Source organism: Chelon labrosus (assembly GCF_963514085.1).
Source record: "Chelon labrosus genome assembly, chromosome: 12".
Classification (NCBI taxonomy): Eukaryota; Metazoa; Chordata; class Actinopteri; order Mugiliformes; family Mugilidae; genus Chelon; species Chelon labrosus.
The window spans coordinates 3,100,201-3,122,927 of record NC_140345.1 but is presented as its reverse complement, the minus strand read 5'-3'; the positions used below and the strand labels follow the sequence as shown (position 1 = coordinate 3,122,927).

General features: G+C 40.4%; 1 protein-coding gene across 1 annotated transcript; it reads left to right on the top strand.

Annotated features, from left to right (window-relative positions):
* Nucleotides 1-4,681: 4,681 nt before the first annotated feature.
* On the top strand, nucleotides 4,682-17,809 carry bcan (brevican). Its single transcript, XM_084557806.1, has 13 exons — nucleotides 4,682-5,210; nucleotides 5,987-6,379; nucleotides 6,666-6,840; nucleotides 7,201-7,328; nucleotides 8,073-8,366; nucleotides 8,578-9,483; nucleotides 10,929-11,714; nucleotides 11,888-12,121; nucleotides 13,147-13,251; nucleotides 13,372-13,530; nucleotides 17,006-17,088; nucleotides 17,192-17,336; nucleotides 17,434-17,809. The coding sequence occupies exons 1-13, from the start codon at nucleotides 5,051-5,053 to the stop codon at nucleotides 17,631-17,633; spliced, it is 3,768 nt and encodes a 1,255-aa protein (XP_084413932.1). The 5' UTR covers nucleotides 4,682-5,050; the 3' UTR covers nucleotides 17,634-17,809.
* The last annotated feature ends 4,918 nt before the right edge of the window (nucleotides 17,810-22,727 follow it).

Genomic DNA, 22,727 nt, shown 5'->3' with positions numbered 1-22,727 from the left:
TTCTTTCACACAGACTCTTGTAGCATGCTGAAATGTCAGCATGCGTGCTGAACTCAGCTATCTACCAGAGCACCAGCCTTCTCATCGCACACTGGGTAAAGTGACAAATGGGCCAAACTCTCACAAAGCTGGTGCAGTCCTTAAAGAATGTAGTTCATCCCTTCCTCCCCCATCCTCCCGCCTCCCTCCTCCCTCCCAGCCTCAAATGACCTTTCCTGGCAAACCAAGTGTTCAAACATACTCTTGGCCCCCGCTGCCTTTTTTCTCAAGGTGAAGTCATTGACTATTCAGACTCTTGCGATGCCTGTCTTTGCAGTTGAGACGTTGCCTGGGATGCGTCCTTCGCCTGAGGAAAAGCACTCCTCTTCTGTCTTTCTCTGTCTCTCTCTCTGCCCTCCGTGTCGTATGGAAATGTGGTAATGGCGAGAGGCCATACACTCAGCCCAGCACCAGGGAGTCTGTAGAAATTCTTAGATTCTTCTATTTAAATAGTTTGAGGATTGTCTGAAGGATTTATTTTAAACGTATTAATTTAATGTGCATGTGATGTAAAGAGAAATGAATAGTGACACGAAACTGTCGGATTGATGTTTGATTTGCTCAGTGATGCATTCACTGTCTCATTAATTAGAACTGTTCAGTTTTCAGTTAAGACTGGCCAGAATTCCATATCAGCGTCATTTCAGAAGAACCTCCCTTGGGGGGAATGTGTCTTGTCTTTTTTCTAATGCTTCTTTTCTAAAGCTTGCTAGACATTTCAGATTTGCTTAGCATTTCAAGTAGATGTGATGCTGTGCCCATTAATGACTAAGGAAGCTTGCTGAATCAGTATTGGTTCTGTAGATGTTTATATCAACCAGAATAAATCTCAAGCTACACCTGTAAAAACTGTCAACAGAAAAAAGGCAGCGTTTATGGGTAAAAATTGTGACATTGTTCAAAGAGAGATGTGATCACACTTATTTATGACAGCCCTAAGGTGTAGGAAAACTTGTTTCTAAAGCACTCTGGATTATATTGTGCATTGTTCAAATCCTGTTATTTCTGACTTTTTGGTATGGTGGATGGCTTTAAATACAACAACGTCCATGAAGCTCAGTCGCAGACTTCGCTTTGTCAGCTAATTGTTTTTGACGGTTGTTCATCTTTAATGCACACCATCAAGAGCTTAAATCATTAGCCACCTCACATTATTTATGAATAAACTGACCATTTGAACCAAAAATCAGTGTTTTATTTGTTGTGTACAGTTTTGCTATATTGTCTTTTTGTTGTGTGCTAGTGATTCTTAAGTGCGTCATATAATGATAACAACCTCAGCCTTATAGCTGATTTCGACTTGCATAGAATCTATGCCTTAGGTGGAACATAGAAGCATAGTCTCCATTATAGCCTCCAAGCATGGGGCCAGAAGTGTACCTAAGGTACATAAGTGCAGGAAGTGTGATTGGACCTCTTAATAGCGTTGGATTTCTAGTTGCTCTGTCTTTGTTTCCTGCTTTCATACTGAGTTGAACGAGCATGAACAAAATCAAGAAGTTGGCATCTCTGTTTGTTGCATTGCAGTTATTTCAGTTGTAGTAACTCTTTGTCCGACTCCTAACTTAAACTACTGTGTGTTTGGTGCCACAGTTTGAAGTACACTGTAAAACTCTACATGGCAACACAGAAACCCTCCTTCCAAACTAGCATTTTGATGTAATAGAGTGCCACAGACAAACCAGTGCACAAATACAATTGCTCACAACAGGGATGGGCACTAATAGGCTACAGTGTGAAGGCTTGTCCTGTACCTTAGTATGACATTTAGAAAATATTTGTGGTTGTTTTACCACTGTTCTTTTGTACCACTCTGTATCACTTTTCGTATAAACCTTATAGATATACTTGTCAGAGTCTACAGCTCTGCTCAGTGAGATGATTTAAGCTGCTGGCTTTATCACTCATTGCAGTTTTGTCTCAAAGGTTTCATTTTAGAATGGCAAGGCCAATGTTAAGCATAAAAAACAACCTTTGAGTGATTATTTATAAATCCTGTTTTGATTAGAACTCTGTCTCTGCTGAGACACTCCAAACAACCTTTAATTTCCTTCACCATTGAAAGTTCAACACTCCTTTCTGTCCAGAGTTATCTCGAGATGCTTGTCGAGATAACTCTGAGGTAGGAATCCGCTGGGATGCTCGCATTCATCCTCAGATAATACAGATAGAAAGTCCGGCTTACTCTCTGTTCTCCATGGGCACCTTGTCAGAGATCTTGTATAAAAGAATAAAGAGTCTGGACTGACCACTCATTGAGTCTTATTTGACTCCTCCAGTTCAACTGCTTGTTCCCTGTGCTAAGGAGTCATCTGTTATTTTCTGTTTGGTTCTGGCTAGAAGAACCAGCCAATAATATTTCACCAGCTCTAAATTCACACAGTCAGAAACTGAAATAAACAGGCCTTTCTGCATTATTATTATAAGTGGATGATCCATGATGTGTCCTTTCATGCTAAAGACTAAAGCTTGGCTTATACATTTGCAACTGACTGACACAGAGTCTATGCTGTAGTGGCCTACACCGTTGTTTGCTGGTGTGCATCATTCTATAATTACCCCACTAAAATGCCAGTCCGCAGGTAGTCAACTGTGCTGACTTCCTCTGTGTAATCAAATAACAGTGATTGGAAGTGAGCGTGTTAGCGTTAATAAACACTGAACAGACTTCTGAGTAGAAGGCAGGAGGAGGGAGGATTTTCTGCGCTTGTCTGATCGCTCGGAGATGTGAACAAGGAAATGTATTTTGAATTGTTGTCTCAACTTCGAGTTACATTTCTTTCTAGGGTACAAAATCCATACCCACGGTGTAGATGTGATTCAGAAGCACAAGTCTGGAGAGTCTCCAGTCATACCCTGTTGAGGCTATACAGTAGTTAGCACATCAGTGATGCCAGCAAAATGTTAACACTGGAAAGCTCATACTTACAATGTCAACATGATTATGTCTCACACATGTAAGTTTACCATGGTATTGTCTTGGTTTTTGTCTGACGCTGATGGGTCTTTAATTTAGTTCTTGGTGACAGTGACTTTTGGTCAAAAACCAAAGATTGCAATAAAAGTTCATTTCAATCAGATGATGGTGCTAAATGTTGAAAGTCAAGGGATTACCAAATATTTTGTATTTATACTGAGGATTTGAGGGTAGGTTCCCAGTCTTATAGCAATCCATCAAATAAGTCCGTCTTTACCAATTAGGTGTAATCCGGAGCCATTAGAGAGAAGCTGTATATATGGCTAAGACATTTCTTCAAAAGAAATCTAGCTGGGTAAAGAAGAGCTTTCTAATCCTCCACCATATATACACCCAGGGAGTTTCTCATAGTCAACATGCTGTTTTAGAAATCAGATTAGAAGAAGTTAAATGCATTCATTGAATTAATCCTTCCAAGAAGTGGGGTTCAGTTTTACTTTTTGTTCCTTGCTCACAAAAGCCCTACTGTGACCAGTTTTCCTGACAGAAAAGAGGGAGTTTGGGGGTTTAGGGGAAATGTCTTTGCTAAGGCATCTATAAATAATAAAACATGGATTAAATCCACTGTCAAATTGTGCAGCATTCGGTAATACAAAAGCTTTCCTCCCTTGGATCAGAGCCCTTAACACGATGAGATGTCTGATGACTGTGTTTGTTTGCCATTATTGTGAAGAGTAGCAGAGATAACTTTACCCCCAGGGAAGGAAATGGTATGACATACAGTAGGATTGAAGGTAAAATTGGATTATAATACGAAAAACAGAACACCAAAAGAAAGTGGTGTGAATATATGTGAAGATAATAGGAGGCGCAATCATGGTAAATCTAGTTAAGTTAGTAGCTGGGTTTCTGTCCAACCCTCCAGGGAGTTTTTGGGGAATCAGAATTCAGCTCACACTCTGTAGCTCCTGAAGTCTGACTCACAGCAGCGAGAAAGCTCCAAGGACACACAGGCAGTCCTTCTGTCTGTCTGAGTCTGTCCGCTACACACTCAGAGTGTTGCTTTATACACAGAGGAAATTATACTGACTTACCCTAACCCTAACCTTACACCAAGTCTTCACCCTGATTTTTAATAAATGACTTTCAGTTGTTTCCAAAAGAAAGTCTAATCCCTGCGGTGTGAGTGTATGACACATGGACAAACACACACACATACACAATATGAATATATTTATCAAACAGGATCAACAGAAATATTCTTGGTATTATTATTTTTGTCATGTTTTCCAGCGACTACAAATACAAGGCTAAAGACTAAACTAGAGTTATTATTAAATTTTGATTGAATTCTCAAAGTTATTTGCCAAATAATTAAGTATTAATTGTAATTTGAGTGTACAATGAGCACACTGTCACCAGAATGTTCTGGCCTAGACAGCCTGTGACTTACCAACACAACATTATAAGACACAGAATGTACATTTTATTAATAGAGTTGTAACTGTATTCTAATATGATCAGATAAAAGGTCTTCCAGCAACCAGAACAGAACATTAGACACCCTAAGATCTAAAAATAAAATGAATGATTGTTCTACAACAGTCGTTTGTATTTCTTATTCAGTTCAAATGCAGGATGTAGAAAGAATCTGTTGTGTTTTATATCAGCCAGTATTACCTGTGATGGACAGAGTCATCATCCTATCTGGGTTATACTGATGTTTCCTGCTCACATATTTTAGGTGTATTTCCAGTTTAAACGTGTTGTGGAAGTTGGCGTCTTGCTACCTGAACTGACTTGTTGTCACTGATTGAGGAAGTCATATTTAGAGATATTGGTGGTTATTCTCATTAGTGTTATCCAGATGTTCAGCTCCTGCTATCCAGGAGGATAGTTGTTTAAGTTGTCATCAAAGTAAAGAAATACATATAATAAAATAAGTAAAAAATAATAATAATCACTAATGACAACATTTGCTTCTTCTTCATTCCACCTTTACTTCAAGTGAAGAGCGTTTGTACATAATTAGGAGTGTTTTTGGTATGACTTTAAGTACCTAGTGAGACTTAATCACACTGGTAGGAAATTAGGATGTTCAGTGAATTTATTATCATATTCAAGTTGAAACATTATGTCCTGCCGCCTCCTTCTTTGTCTTTTACCCACAGAATGGATGTGCCTCTACCTGTGCTGCTGTGTACCATCTGTCTCCTCATCCTCCCGTCGTCCTCTACGCCCCACCACGAATCAGGTATGCACCCCTCCCTGTCCATTCCCGACACTCTCGCCGCTACCACCCACTACTGACATCCTCTTCTTCATTAAATCATGTGTGACCTCTGACGTTTTAGGGGCAGCAGCGTGGTCCTGATTCATTTCCCCGTCGTATATTGTTTTTGCTGACGTGCCCACTGTGGGGGGTGATCGAGTGTCCCAGCAGAAAATCAAGGTTAATTAACAGCTAGGGACTGCTATCCACTACAAATTCTGTTGCCCAGGCATTCATGTTTTCCACAGGATGAACTGGGATCCCTTCTCCGAACCATCGTTCGGTCAAGATTTGTTTTCAAATTTTATTAAAAATACTTAAATAGCAATAATGACCTCAGCCTCCATTGTACTTAGTTGTTTTTCTTAAATAGGAAAAGTGTAATCCTAAACATTGCGTTAACATTGTTTAAGTTTAGCCTCACAGAGCCCAATGTGTATGTTGCCAATTCCAGCTATATAAAAATATATTTATATTACTGTATTTAATAAAACTGACACATTAATGGAATTGTGTGTGCTGTCTTGTCATCAGTGTAAGTCTGCTATGCAGATAAGCAGATGTACCAAGGTTGTATAGCTCTAGTGATCTTTAGAGGAGCTACCATGTGTATATGTGCCAGCCATTTCACCCTGATTCCAGTCCTTATGCTAAGTTAAATTACAGAGTTAAGTACTTCTCTGTGCAGCTCAGACCACCACTTCTTGTTTGAGAAAGCATATTTAACACCTTCAACTTTAAAATTTGCCCTTTCTCAGATGATTCAAAGCTTCTCCAGCTAACCATACCCACCCCTTCTCCTGTGTTTGCCGTGCTGGGCGGCTCTCTGACTGTACCCTGCTTGGTCTCTTTGACTCACCCACCGCCATCGCCCTCCACCAACGGCCGCCACGCCGTGCTGTCTGTACCCCGGGTGAAATGGAGCGTCCTGTCCCAGGGTCGGGAGATGGAGATCCTGGTGGCCCGCGGCGACAGGGTGAGAGTCAGCGAGACCTACAAGGAGCGAGCCTCGCTGCTCAATTACGCCTACTCGCCTGCCGACCTCACCCTGCGTCTGGAGGGCCTGAGGCAGAATGACACCGGCTTCTACCGCTGCGAGGTGCAGCAGGGCCTGGAGGATGCTGACGACGTGGTTCAGGTGAAGGTCAAAGGTGAGATATAGACTGAAATACTTTTGGGAGACGAACAGGTGCAGGTTAGTAAACACATTTAACAAAAATAAAAAAGCTTGTGCTATTTTGATGAGATTATAGATAATGTATGAACTGCAAAATAATTCATCTACTACTCAGAACAAGGGACCTGATGCTGTGACAATGGTACTGATCAAAACTGATGATTTTACCATTTAACTTCATAGGTCCCTCATGTCCCTCTATCCCTACCTCTGTCTTGGCTTCTGAAGAATGACAACGTGGACTCTTCTTGGTTTTACAGGTGTGGTGTTCCATTATCGTGACGCATCCAGCCGGTACGCCTTTACCTTTGAGCAGGCCAGAGAAGCATGCAAGGATATCGGCGCTGACATTGCCACCCCAGAGCAGCTCCTTGCTGCCTACCACAGTGGATACGAGCAGTGTGATGCAGGCTGGCTCTCAGACCACTCTGTGAGGTAAGGATCCGAGAGACAATGGTCAAAAAGGACATGCCACTCTACCCCAGAGACATTTGAACTTGCAAATTCCATGTTTAGTTTTGTTTTTAGATTTGATGCCTTCGGTCTATGATTGGTAGCAGCGGCTCCACACAAGAAGCCACCCCAAATCCAGTATGGAGATCAGCACCACTCAGCCAGCTATCATTTTATAGGCTCTCTTTATTTGCACATTACATCAAGTTTCTGAGAGTCACTCGCCTGATCCCAAACCAAACATTTCGGAGCACACTCATACCAGTGGATTGTATAGTGTGCAGCCATTGCAAAAGAAGAGGCACTTGGTGCTTCACTGATGTGTGACATTTCCATCTACAGATATCCCATTCAGATGCCAAGAGAGGGCTGTTTTGGAGACATGGACGGCATGCCAGGAGTGAGAAACTATGGACTGTTAGAGCCTGATGAGCTGTATGACGCCTACTGCTACGTGGAGCATATAGAGGGTAAGACAACTGCAAGACATATATTTTAGCTTACAGACTTTTTTGTACTCTTGCTCACTACCAAGAATATTTTGTCATTATCTGTGTTCCATGGATTTGGCCAGCCTTATCAGTCAATCTGAATCTTGATGCCCTGGCACACAATTATATTGTAATAGTGTTCTTCTATTTGAAGCTTGTGTTGGTTATTTCCTGTTCCCATGACAACACTCTTGTTCTGTTATTACTTTACCATTTACAAGATTTAAAAGCTACTTAACTGTCCTAAGCGCAAACACCAAGTGTACAGTACATTTAACTATTCTTTTGTGAAAAATGCATGTTGGAACAATCTACTCTAATACCCTTGTGACTAAACAGGAGTTAATCCCTACAGCCAGCTCAGAGGAGTTGAAGCTGTTAAATCCACACATTAATGGTCATGGTTCGTTCGTATAAAGGTTATGTGCCCACTTAGTTTTGGACACGTAGATGGAAAAGTTCTGGTGAACAACCTTTGTAGACACCCTAAATTGAATTATGCACTGCACTGATGGAAAAATAGGGCAACGATAAAGGCATTGGTTTTCTCTTTCATGTAAGTGGTCTTGGTTCATAATGCATGCCTTGATCAGAGGAATAATACTATGTAGTGAAACTGCATAGTTCATTGCTCTGACAAAACAAGCAAAAATCATGCCTGACATAAAATTGCAGCAAAGGTAACAGGCTTACAAAGAGAGAAAACGGTTTTCCTATTGATAGGTGAGGTGTTCCATGGATCCATCCCCCAGCGCTTTACCTTCTGGGAGGCCAAGGCCTACTGTCTGAGTCATGGTGCAGAGCTGGCCACCACAGCTCAGCTGTATGCAGCCTGGAATGATGGACTGAACCACTGCAGCCCGGGGTGGTTGGCAGACGGTAGTGTGCGGTACCCCATTGTCACCCCGAGAGAACGCTGTGGAGGTGGTGAGCCTGGGGTCAGAACCGTCTATCGATACAGCAACCAGACAGGCTTCCCCGAAACTCACTCTCGACATGATGTCTACTGCTTCAAAAGTAAGAAAATATTATTTCATCTGTGAAGTGTCTGGTTTATATTCAGTCCATTTTAAAGGGTTCCAAGATCAATCTCAGCATCAACAGGTTGTCTTTGTAGCATGTAAATAAACTTTTCTGTTAATAGACTCTTAAGTTGAACTGCATTAGGAACAGATCCAAGAAAATCTGAGCACTGTAACTAATATCTTGATTATGCCCTTTTCCTCAGGTGATAATGGCTTTTATACAGAATCTCCTCAGGATTTTCTGGCCACTGAGCCAGAGGATATTGGCCAAGACATTGTTTTTTTAACTAATTTTGCTCAGGAGGAGGTCAGTCCGAGTGAAGTTACGCCAAAGGTTGTTGAAGAGTTGCAGCGTGCCCAGACGATAAATCCAGTAAAGCAGGTCCCGGTGGACACTGGGTTCCCACCACTGGGCTATGATAAGAAGCCACTGCTCACAGTAGACCCTCCTCAGCCTGTGACTTCTCCATCTGATAATCAAGAGCACTTGTCAACAAAAGATACCTGGGAGGTGGTAGAAAAGTCCATCTACCCTGAGTCCTATCAGCCAGCACCTGAAGAAAATCCAGAAACAGACTCTCATGAACATCCAAATACATCTCCAAATGTTGTCAGCGTAGCAACTGTTCATGAAGAATCCACCACACCCACAACTCCAGAGGAAACCACAGAGAATAATACTTTTGAGACTGAAAGCCTGGATATGTTACTTGTTAATACCACATCAGGGACAGATGTGAATGAGGAGCAGAGTGATCTCCCAGTTGTACAAGAGGACCACACTCCAGATGCCCACTTCCAGCACTCCTCTGTAACTGAGCTGGTGCATGGAAGCACTTACTATGATGTCTCAGGACAGCCAGAAGAAACCACTACTGGTACTATTGAGGACAAGGTGACACCTTCACCCCTCACCGAAGAAGAGGATGTTCACTCCACCACCCTGTTCCCATCTTTAGATAACAGCACATCTGGGGACCATCCAACAGAAGATGTGTCTGGAGAGGAGAGTACTAATCCTCCAGATGAAGAGACCCAGAACTCATTGACGCATAGTTGGATTGGTGTGGAGACCTCTTCCACCTCTGTTCTCTCTATGTCTGTTTCAAGTAAGTAAGCTGTCAATATTATAGTTCGGACTAATGACTCAGTGTTTGGCTTAGACCAGTAATTGGTGATATTTAGTAGAGTATAATTCTCCATTTCTGTGAATATAAAAAGCTAGATCCATATTAGTGGTTGGTGAAAATAGGCTGTGGTGGTACCAGATTGTTGCCTAAATTGGGTTTTATTCTTTGTATCATTAGCATTATTCAGTTGGCCCGAGACTACAGAAATTAGTTAAAGAACTATTGTCTATAGTCTTGGGTCAACTGTCCTAAGCACACATTCACATTATATAAAGCTGTAGGAAGACATCAAACATCAAAGTCATAATTGGGACAGGGGAAAGCTCCAAAACAAGCCTAAAAGACACAAAACGTGGTAGTTCAGTGCAATTATATCCAACTTTTATGGATACAATACAGTGCTTACTAAGACATTCTACATTCTACACCCACAAGCCTAATGTGTCATGCTCACATTAGGCTTGCGGGTGTAACATATTAAAGTTAGCATGGCAAGACGTGGCATGTACAGTAAATTATATTTGGATGTGTAAAAGTATTTGGATGTCTATTTAAGTACAATTTGGGCTGAAATTATTGAATTTGTGGTATACCTGACCAGATGCTTGGTGGTGATCAATGAAGTCCCAGGAAATCAGTGTCTGTTTTATTTGTCCCAAATTTCACTGCGGACCAACGTGTTAAGCAAACAGCCTGTCTGAACAAAAGCAAGATACCTAGAGTCACTTTTCTAACATGGCTAAAACACATCTGCAGAGTATACACTGATCAGCCACAACATTATGACCACTGACAGGAGAAGTAAATAGCATTTACCATCTTGTTACAATACAATGTTCTGCTGGGAAACCTTTGGACCTGCATTCATGTGGATGTTACTTAGACATGTACCACTGACCTAGACCAGACCAGGCACCCCTACCCCATAGCAATGACACTCCTTGATGGCAGCAGCCATCCCCAGCAGGATGCAGCCTGACACAGACACACACACAAAAACGGTTTAGGAACAACTCAAAAAACATGAAGAACAGCACAAGGTGTTGACCTGGCCTCCAAATTCACTAGATCCCAAACTGATCAAGTATCTGTGGGATGATCCACAGAGGCCCCTCCCCTCAGCCCACAAAGGCCCCCCACTACCACCTCTGTGTTGCCAGACACCACAGGACCCCCTTAGAAGGCCCACGCCCATTCTCTGATGAATCACAACTGTTTTGGAGGCATAAGGGAGACCTACACAATATTAGGCAGGTCGTCATAATGGTATGACAGATTGGTTAATATAAAAAGTAATTGGAAATATTATGTGAATTAGCAATATTCTTTTTCACAATTGATATTTTAGACAAGTTAATATCATTTGTCCCTCTGTCTTGTGTGAGAAATTAATAGATATTTCACAGTATGTCTTTTCTTGACAGGTTATGCGCCTACTCAAGTGCACTCAGGTGTAACAACCCAGTCATCCATCCCAGTAACAGTCGACCATGAGGATGGGGAATTCAATAGCACTACAGAGGAGACCTCACCAGATGATCCAACAGAGCAGAGTGGGCATATTCACCAAGCAGAAACCTCGACAGCAGAGGGCACCACAGTCACAGAAGACTTTAATGCAGAAACTACTGTCCTGAAAAGTGATCAAGTAACTTTGTTGGCATCCCCCCTCTATGTAACCTTGTCTCCTCCATCTGTGGAGGTTGAAGCCAGTTCACTAGAGATTATAACCTTCATACCTGAAAGTAATGCTTCCTCTGGGGCTGAAATTCTGGAGGACATTCAGGACAAACTTGAACAGGAGGGATTAGGACAAAGCTCAGTAGTCTTCCACAGCACAACCCAAAATATCACAGACACGGACCCAGAGGTGGGGGAAACAGACAAGATAGAGGGATCAGGTGAATCATCAGGAGAAAGCCCACAGATGAAACCAGAACTCCTTTTGACAATGCCAACTCTCTCAACAGACCACACTTCTGAAGGAATCGATGATGGGGCTGGCACTGATGCACCTTCCCCATCAGAGATAAAAATCACACTGATCCCTCATCTCACCCTAACACCAGGCTGGAAACCAGAGCCTTCTTCCCCTGCACCGCAGGAGTCTCGCTCTGATGGGGAATACAGCGCTGAGCCTCCCGTGACTGAGGAATCTGATAACACGGTGCAAGAGGTCATGGCAGAGATCACAACCGGCAGCATTAATGGTAAAGCAGAACTCCAGAAACATATTCAGTCACTTGGTGAGATCTTTAATGACAATAGGTATGAGAATAACATTGTTTTTAACAAACGGATATTTATTGAATGTCACACATGCGTTTGCCTAGAATGCATTTAAGTGTTTAAACTGTGAACATACAATTAACTGTCTCAAAAGAACATGAATCAAAGGGAGGTGACAGAGAGACCAGCACAGACGACTCCTTTGTTAAAATATGCACATGGCATCCTGAGGAGGACGACACCTCCACTCCATCACTCACCACCGACAGCAGCAGTGATGTGACCACCATTGCTCCCACCTTGCACCCCGAGTATTTCAGAAAAGAAGACAAGCAGACTGCCATGGCTGCCTCGCTGCCTGAAGCCAAAGTTTCTGCTGTCAGACATGGTAGGTATTCTCCATGAAGTAGCACTGGGCAGTTTATGAAAACAGAAACAACAGCTGGTGTTATTATGTTTTATTGGTGTTTTGGGAAGGAGAAGATGCCAAAGCAGGAGATTTACTGTACACTGCAGTTTAGCACCTCAAGCTGACTCAGCACAATAGACGGATAAGCTTTCCACACTGAATAAATACTTGGAGAATCCAGGTTCATACTGTAACTGGAATCCCCTCACATTGTCATATTGGAGGGTTTACTTATTCACTCAGTATTATAATCAAAGAAATATAAACAACTCCACTTCAAGGGGATTTAAAGCTCTTTAAATTTTTATATATTGCGCATCTTTCAGTGACAATGTTAGTCAAGAATATATCTCAAAGATGTTTCCTTTATTGTATAAGCATGAAATGCAGAGTGGTCTGTCCACCATTTACAGGATCACTGCCGTCTATCACAAGGCCTCCAAATTCACTAGATCCCAAACTGATCAAGTATCTGTGGGATGATCCACAGAGGACCCTCCCCTCAACCCATAGGACCCAAAGGCCCCCACTAACGACATTCTGTTGCCAGACACCACAGGGCACCCTCAGAAGGCCCATGTCCATTCTCTGATGAGTCACAACTGTTTGGGAGGCACAAGGGAGACCTAGACAATAGTAGGAAGGTCATAATGTTATGCCTAATCAGTGTGCAATCTAGTAACAAGTGAGCATCAACTATACCTGGTCTAACAGCTCCATCTGCTGGTGCCTCATTTGAAAATCCAATGCTGATAAACAGTAAAAGGTTTGTGTGGTACTTCATTTGTTTGTAAATGATTCATGCAGTTAAGAAAAATATGACCAAATTCAATATATTTCCAAAAATTATAACTCTTGGTACTAAAACTTGATATAGTAATATATATGGGAAATTTCAAGAAGCTAAATGTATGCATGGTCCTCTACTAGTTTAAGAGACAATTAACAATGAATATACATTAAAATGTGCTTTGATGGCTTTCAACTGGTTCATATGTCTGCAGACTCCTGCCTCGAGAACCCTTGTTTGAATGGAGGCACTTGTTTTGATGGTGAAACGATAAGATGCCTTTGTCTGCCTGGTTACGGAGGAGACTTGTGCGAGACAGGTGTAGTGCAGCTATTTGATGAACATATTTTTTTTCCCAAATATTAACCAAACCTCTCTGCTAATTCATACTTTCATAATTTCTAAACATACAACATTTCTGCCCTTCATTCTGTCCCAGACCTGGAGGTGTGTGAGCCAAGCTGGGACAAGTTTCAAGGCTTTTGCTATCGTCACTTTAGCAAACGTCAGAGCTGGGAGGCGGCTGAGCAGCACTGTCGGATGTGTGGTGGACATCTACCTTCTATCATGACTCCTGAGGAGCAGGACTACCTCAACGGTAAATACCTGGAAGCAAAAAAGAACTGATTTGGTGTATTAGATGTAATTTCTTGGAGACGAAGAAACAGTTAAGTAAATGCATTCAGAATTTCAAATTAGTATGAGAAAAAAATTTATTTAAAATTTATGTAACCCTGTGCCCTGTGTCCACATCCATTACACTTTTGACAATTCATGACTACTTACCACATACATACCACAGCTTGGCTTACTGTTTTTCCCAGTTTAATTATGCTTTTGAACTTCATATTCTCTGGGGGGGCTGGAGTCTACCCGAGCTGTCATTGGGCGAGAGGCGGGGTACACCCTGGACAGGTCTCCAGTCTATCACAGGGCTAACACAGAGAGACAGACAACCATTCACACTCACACCTACGGCCAATTTAGAATCACCAATGAACCTCACCAGCATGTCTTTGGACGGTGGGAGGAAGCCGGAGTACCCAGAGAGAGCCCACACAGATACAGGGAGAATATGCAAACTCCACACAGAAAGGCCGAGTCGGCCTGGATTAGAACCCAGCACCTTCTTGCTGTGAGGCATCAGCGCTAACCACCACACCACTGTGCCACCCGCTTCCGAAAATCATCTTGCAAACAATTAATCAGCTTTGTTGTTTAGTCAAAATTCATAATGTTCTCCCAGATTCATAAGAACAAGATAAATTAAGTTAAATTAAGCATCAGTTTGTGCAGAGGTGGTTCTAGACTGTTTAAGTGCGATGGGCAAACTTTGGTAATACCACCTCCTCCCACAGCCCTCCCAAAAAAGGCTGTTATACTATCCATCCTTTGTCATCCTGTTTCACTTTAATGAATGAATGAATTAGTGGTTTACTTACAGCATCTTGTAGTGTCATTATAAATACATAATAGTCTACCATAGAGGTATTTGATAGATATTCGCTCCACCCAGCCCCCACCTGCTATCAACTCGCCCCGTCACATCTCCCACTGTCTGAGATCTTCTGGCCATGAAGCAGAAGGCTGTCTATTCATCAGAAAGCTGGAGTGTGCCCACTTCAACCCACAAAGTGAAATAATATCAAACTGAGGGGACACAGTGTGCAAAGTGAAGGAAAACCGATCATACAAATGTAGCGATTGTCCGGATTTTCTATTTATTTATTTATTTTTGATAATATGTCACAGCCACTCAGAAAAATAATATGCCATCCTGGGTGGCTTTCCACACCACCCATACTTATATCCGCTTCCCATACCATGAGTTATAGACTTTTTCTCCTGTCAAATGTCAGATTATTGTAAAATGCCTTAAACACAATCATTAAAAGAAATTTTTTTTGGACATGACTCCAAAAAAGTGTTTTTCTGGATTTGGTTGATTCTTCTGAAAGACAACCATCAACTCTCAGGTATTTGTGATCTTCCACCTTTTCAGGAATTTGTTTTAACACCAAGCCAACTCAGATGTGACTAGCCAAGACACAACAACCACCTTTCGTGTCTTCCATCTCGTTATTTTTTTTTTTCTGTATAGCTCACAATCTTTAAATTTTTCTCAGTATTTCGTCTGCCAACAGCGCAAGGAGATAGTTATCTGACATTCCTCTGGTGGTTGCTTCATTTCTCTGCAGGCTCATGGTAACTGACACTCATGCTTTTATGTAAGAAAGTTAGGTGAAAGACAAAGTAAAGGATTTATTTTTGCAAAACTACAGCCAACTTTAAGAATTTCAAAAGCATGGTGTATATGTTTTTGTCATCAAGTGTAGTATATCATAGACTGTATATTACATACTGTGGCCTTGAGGACTGTGCTCTCTTTAAGCTCAGTTTTGGGAACTTGGCATATTTAATAAAGAATTGTTTTCTCTTCTCGCTCTGTATAAAATGAAGGTTTGATTTTTGAGCAGCCTGTGAAGCATTTGTTGAATTTAGGCCTACCGTGTCCAAAGCTGAGGTGAAGATGATGATTCACAGTTTGATCTCAGCTTGTCCACACTAAGGTCTTCACCTGTCACTGCTAAACCTCTCACTGCTGCGAAGGTTTTGACTGAGTCTTGCGTAACTGCAATTCTGATCTGTTTCTCGTCATTATTTTTGGTGTCTCAGCTATTTACCTACATTCGAGGTCTACTGCATCTGCACTTCACCAACAAAGCTAAGGTCTTTTGAATATGGTTTCTTGTTTTGTCTTTGCTGGAGGCTCTAGATCTTTATATTGGATTTGCTGCTCCTAAACTATTGGTAACACTTTTTTAAGTTTGTCTATTTTCAACCAGTGTTCAAACATTTAATGAATGGCTCATTACACAGGACAACTGTGTTTTACCATATTGTTAAATATTAATATGCTGTTAAATAGCATGACTTTTAATAAAATATGTTTTATATCTGCTCTAGAAAGGTATGATATAAATAGAAATGAATTACTTTTGTAATTACTTCATATACAATGGGCCTGTTCAGATCCAATCTGAACGATCCGATCACGTAAAAGATAGGTGCGCACACCCCCAGGATGCATTGAGATTGCATTTAAGAGATCCAATCTCTGATCATATGTGGAGGTGGTCTGGGTCGCATGTGTTCACATGTGTCTGCATTCCTTTGGTAGTGTGAACACAATGTGCCCTGGGTCGCATAAAGACCTCCTATACTCAACAGAGGTGCTCCTGTGTCAGTGAAGTTTTACCTCATTCCTTCAGAAAAACACACACAACCACTATTATAAATGATCACCTGAAAAGTAAAAAGAAGCGTAAGTGATGTTTGTTCATTAGTAATGAGAGCCCTTTAAAATATTCTGACCTTGTAGCTGTTAACTAACTAAAATAAATAAATCTAAGTAAGAATTTACAAATGAAAGTATTTAATATGAGTACACAATACTGTGTGTGATACTGTGTTAATTATTGATGTGGTCATGTTATGAGGAGCCATGTGTGATTAAGTTAAGTATTTCCTCAATCACCATTGTCTTTATTTACCTTTATTATGGATATGGAAACTTTTGAGTTATAATCTGAGTTTTTGCAGGTCTAACTAACGTCATGGAATCCAATAAATAAGAACTTAACGTGTGCCAAAGTCATAACGCACACAGATAAAACAATGCTGTTCTCAGTTCTGGAGCAGTGGTAGCGACCTATTAGAAACAGCAGCTCTTATAATAATTCTACTGTGCGCCAGATGATGTCGGGGTTTATTCGTATACAGAACGTAAAACAGATCGGATCTGGAGATGGATTTGCAGACACATGTTAATGCCCTGGACAGGTTGCCAGTCCATCACAGGGGTAACACAGAAAGACAAACAACCATTTGCACTTGCATACACACCTACGGCCAATTTAGAGTTACTAGTTAACCTAACGAGCATGTCTTCGGACTGTGGGTGGAAGCCAGAGCACCTGGAGAAAACCCACACAGGCACATAGAGAACATGCAAACTCCTGATATATAATATGTATTTTACATATCCACATGTGTTCTAACATTTATTCTAGATAAATACGAAGAATATCAGTGGATTGGACTAAATGACAGGACCATTGAGGGAGACTTCCGCTGGTCAGATGGAAACCCTCTGGTGAGTTTTACTAACTAATGTTATTAAAACATCAAAGCCATCTGTCCAGTACCTATGTCTTGACATGACTCTATTTGAACATGCTGACCTCTCTCTCTGTCAGCTCTATGAGAACTGGTTCAAAGGCCAGCCTGACAGCTACTTCTTGTCCGGTGAGGACTGTGCCGTGATGGTGTGGCACGATGGTGGCCACTGGAGTGATGTGCCCTGCAACTACCACCTGTCATACACCTGCAAGAAGGGCGCCTGTGAGCTCACTTCATTTCAACTTTTGTTAAACTTCTTTTGTGATTTTTAAACCACAACTAATTTTAAGGATCTAATGAGCAACGTTGTTTTCAACAGCATCCTGTGGTGAGCCTCCGCTGGTTCGCCATGCTAAGGTGTTTGGAAAGAAGCGGTTGCGTTATGAGACCAACACCAAGGTCCGCTACTACTGTGAAGAGGGTTTTATGCAGAAACTGAATCCTGTAATCAAATGTCTGCCCGGTGGCCAATGGGAAGAGCCGCTGATAACCTGCATGCCAAGTGAGTTCATTTTATGACTTGATTGGCCATGCTGCAGGTATTTTTACAAACACAAGCACAGATATAAACTAATAAATGAATGCCTTTCATTAGAATAACAGGAATGCAGAATAGAGATATGATTTGTGGCTCTTTGAGCCGGATCTTGTGGATTCGTTCCTTACAAAGAGCCGTTCAAAAGACTGGTTCAGTTTGATATTTATTATTATTATTATTATATTTATTTATTTTTAAGATGTCAGCCTGGGGGTAACTTATTTTATCTTTGAAATAAGCAATGTGATAGGGTAAGATCTGGATCAGAGTCCTTCAAATTTAGACATCCCACCAATACATATTCTCTTGGTGGGATATCTGAGTCTATCTATATCTAAAATATGTACATTCTAGATAGACAGATGCTTTATTTACCACGTGAGAAATTCAGTAAACATCTTTGCACTGACTGGGGCTCTAATCCAGATCCACTGTTATGCTCACCACTTTACCAGCTCTGTCACCAACACTGTCTCAAAGCAAAGCAGGAGCTTCTGTGTGCAACTGTGTGAAACACAACAAAGTAAGAACAGCTCTCAAGTGCGTCTTGGTTCTTGCTGTTTGTTTTAAAGAGCTGGTCAATAGCATCGGTTCATTCGCGAACATCACAACTCTAATGTAGAATATCCTGAACACATAATGCAACATCAGACAGCGCAACAATGCGGCTAAAAGTGCTCTGGTAACACATTTGTCCCATTTTATCAAAATAGTGCTTAGTAATCTCTAAAAGTTTGGGTGATGTATGTTACAAAAAATAAGAAAGACATGGCAAAATGACCAAAACCTTGTAAACTTTGTGAGAAAACAAAACTCAAAAAGATTTATGTGTACAAATAAGTAAGTTGCAATAGAGCCTCTTTTCCAGAAGAAACTGTGTAAAACCAAACCTCTGTTTGGGACTGAAGAGTCCAAGTTTGACAAATAAATTCAGTGAAGTGAAGTAGAGTGTGAGGTTAAGTCTCACTCTTTTAAGATGCTTTGCTGATCTGGCTTTTTTTCCCCTCCTACCTCCAGCCCATTCTACTCATTCAGTAGAAGAGGACTCAGTTACCTCACACCCTGACCAGCAAGAGGAGTTCATGGAAGTCATGGGTGCAGCCACAGAGAAAGCTGCTCCACTGTTCTGGGACATTAACTGGAATGGTTAAAGCCATCTGCCATTTAAAAAAAGCAGTGTTACTCCTGTTATCCCACTTTTCTTGCGTCTCAAAGACTGCACTGCTCTTTTTGTCCATCATGTTAAATTGTGTAAAACAAACCTTACATGTTTAAGTCATCTCAAGGCCTTTGTTACAACCGTCATGAACACAAATGCTGTCATTCCAATATGTCTTTCCCACAACAGCAGAATGTGATTGATATCTAAAATTATCTTGAAGTTCCAGGAGAATGTGCACGCATGAACACTGCTCCACCCAGATACCCTTGGAAAAAAGGACTTCCAAAATAGCTTTCTTACGAGTCATATCATATCAGCAGATCAGTTAGGATCCTAAACAACATGCAGAACACTAAACTGTGCATTTTAAAAACAGACAACATTTTATTTTGCCAAACATCTTATCTATATCTCTGAGACAACTCTGGTCATACCTAAAGTACAACTGAATTATGTAAATGTAAGTTTTGTCAATATGTTTCCTACTACAAGAAATATAGGGTGAATTGATTCTCAGCTTCAGCCTGTTGTTGTTACAGTCTGACAGATTCCTTGTATTTAGTTTTGTAGGGACCCATGCCATTTTTTTTTAATTTTTTCAGAGAAAGCATGCCACCATGTTTCTCCTGTAGCCCAAAAAGGACAAAACCCAGGCTCTAGTGTGTTTTTACATTCAGTCCCCATATTTGACTGCATTATGCAGCCTCTCCATTAGATGGCACCAAATCATATACACTGGCCCTTTAATTTTACAATTTCTGCACTCTTTGAAATGTGTTAACAAGGAAAGTTTTCTTCTGCTGTTGTATGACTTCATAAGAGGAGGGAAAGCATTACTGCTAAGTTGTCATACTGTGAAATGGTTTATCAAAGATACAGTATGTAGGGTCAAAAAAAACAAATCTTCTCTAGTTGGAAGCATGACCAAGATCATTTATGTGGGTGCAGTTACACTTTAAATGTGCACTTTTATCTGTTTAAACTATGCTGAGGTCTAAACCTTTAATTCAGTTACACATAATATGACATAAAATGTCAAAGACTATGTTTCAGCATGGTATTGTCATCTTGATAAGGTGCCACTGATAAATGGTACTTATATACCGCTTTTCCACTTACTGGAACGCAAAGTGCTTTACAGTCACAATACATGTCTACCTATTAGTTTCTGTAAGCACATATGCAGTGTTCAATCACTATATTCACTGTATTAGTCACATGGTGGACCTGTCCACGGTGTACCCCGCCTCTCGCCCAATGAGTTTTAAACAAAAATATCTAAAAAATGCCCAAATAAATTAATTGATGCTAGCGTCTCAAATGCAGTATTTGCTATTTCCCTCTTGAACTCATCAGATCGGATTTTGGACTTTTTGTCAGACACTCATACACAAAAATATATTTATACATGTTTATGGCAGTCTTAAAATACTTTGTGCGCAATTTTAATTGCACAACTTCACAACAGACAAACAGAAAACCTCTGTTTTAAGAAAGGAGGACAACTGTGCAATTAATCCAAGTCATATGGAATAAATCTCGCTTTAACGTGACCCTGATTTTGCTCACTGTTGTAATCCATTGAAAGTAGCAATGCTGCACCGGCTGTGTCTATTCCTTTGCTTGAGTACAGCCTATGTGTTTTCTTTTGACAGAAAGTTTCAGATAACTGGCGGGAACATGTTAGGTTAGGCTGATTTTCAACCAACTGTAGACACGGTTTACACACAACAAAGATCCCATCGCAGTGTGAGTCAGACCAAATGTGGCCAGACTGATCAGATTTCATTGTGACTAGAGTTTGTTTTTGTGTTGCTGACTTTTTTTTCCCCTGATCCACATACCTGTTAGTGTTATGTGGAAATTTGAAATGAGTCTTTTAAAGAGACACTTAATCTGTGTACTCCTGACATCCTGTCAATGATCACTCCTCAAGTGTATCTGGGTAATTAGACAGCGCTTATGTTTTATTTAACTTCAACAGCTTAAAATACAGCCATTTAAGTCCATGTAGTATATAATTCCACAGAAAAGAAAGGATCACACAAAAGAAAACAGGAAACGATAACTCTTACTGATATGATGTCTTTTCTCAACTGTTTTTCAAATGCATCTTTACATTTCTAAATGCAGTTTCAATGTCAGAAGATGTTGTCTTAACTGTTGTTGTAGGTGTCTCACCTTAACTACTTTTACTTAGATATTTATCTGTATTAGTTTACTTAGAAAGAGAGAAAGTACAAAGAGGGGTATAAATGAGATTCCACTCTGACAAATGAACTCTCTGTGCTCATATGACATTTTTTAAGAGTGCAGATAACTGACTGCTTGTACTCTGGTGCTTTTTATTCAGGAGTCCCCCAGACTTTGTACCATGTCTTAATGCTAAAACAACCTGCACTGCATCTGTAGTTGGCCAGACGTATATTAACATACAGTATTATAATGGTTAACTATAAAGCTATTTAAATGTGAGCTTTTTAGACTCTGTCTCTACAGTTACAGCTGTTCTTTTCATCAGTTTTGATGATGTAACTCATGTAACCATAGCTCATATACTGTATTTTTCCTTGGTATTAAAAAGGTACTGTTATAGACCCTAAAGGTGATGTTAATTATTGATCTAAATCATCATAAATGTGTAAGTAGAAATAATGTAGCTGAAATAGATGCAATGAAAAGGACAAAATGTAATTTTGTAACGTATTCTGAATTTTTACATGTTATCTGTTGATTTAACTGTATAAACAATTAAAAACAATTTGTAAGAACTCACATGGGATTCTTAATTAACTGTGAAATATCTCATCAGATACACTGTATCTGACTTTTACTGTTTGTCACACTGTGGAACTATTTAGGCAGAAGTGATTGATAAGTTATAATAACTCACAATTAACTTCAAATTAAAACCTACTTGCAGTCTTCACAGCACCTGTCATTTACATTCAATCAGACACTTAACATCAAGAAACTGACCATTTATAGCAAATGTGTATACAGTTAGATTTGGCTGTTTAAGTGAGTTCTCAATCATGTAGTGACATGCACATGGACAATCATATTCACATTAGTCAAAATAATAGCTTAGTCAGAATAAAAATGAGCTAACTGGCCACTTTTCAGTCATCTTGTGAGCGGGATGAACGGTAAAATATTGGTGCTCTAACCATGTAAATGCTTGTTTTGGTCATTTCTCTCTGGCTGGAATAAATCAGTTTTTTCTGAGAATGTTTTCTCCATGTGGGGTAAACATCAAACAACGGCAGAAACATGTAGGTAGCAAAACAAGAAGTAGTTCAAACAACCAAAAAGATGAACCAGGCTGGAATCAATGTTGGCATAGCTGTTGAAAAAGGGGGTCTATCTAGGTCGTCTTCTAAATGAATTAGGTGTTAATAAAGACAGAGAAAAAAATTCTTTACAATATTTCTGGAAGATTTGTGCACATCCAAAAGTTGTAATCTGATGCTTTGTTATTAGATCATCTTTAATGTGAAGGATTTCAACTGGGTTTAAGAAATATTGTCCATAGAAACATATCACTATTGAGCTTCCTTCACATGTTTCCTACAGGAAGAGATGAACGAAATCAAACCTAATATCCTTTACCTACGCAGATCAATTCATCAATATTAAGAAATGGCATTCATTCTGGAATTGAAACAGCACTTGATGATACCCGTATTCTTGGATACCTGACTGTATCAAGTCCACACAAGTGGCCTCCTGGTGCATCCTCAATAAAACAGGCTGAGCAAGTACACATCCGTGAATTTCACTGTACTTGGTAAGATACCATCTTCCTGTGTTTGCTCATATGGGTATGTCCTGCTTACCTGTGTTGTCCATGGTGTGTACAGTGTACACAAAACACATTAAGAGAAACTCAAACAGGCAGTTCCTCTTACTG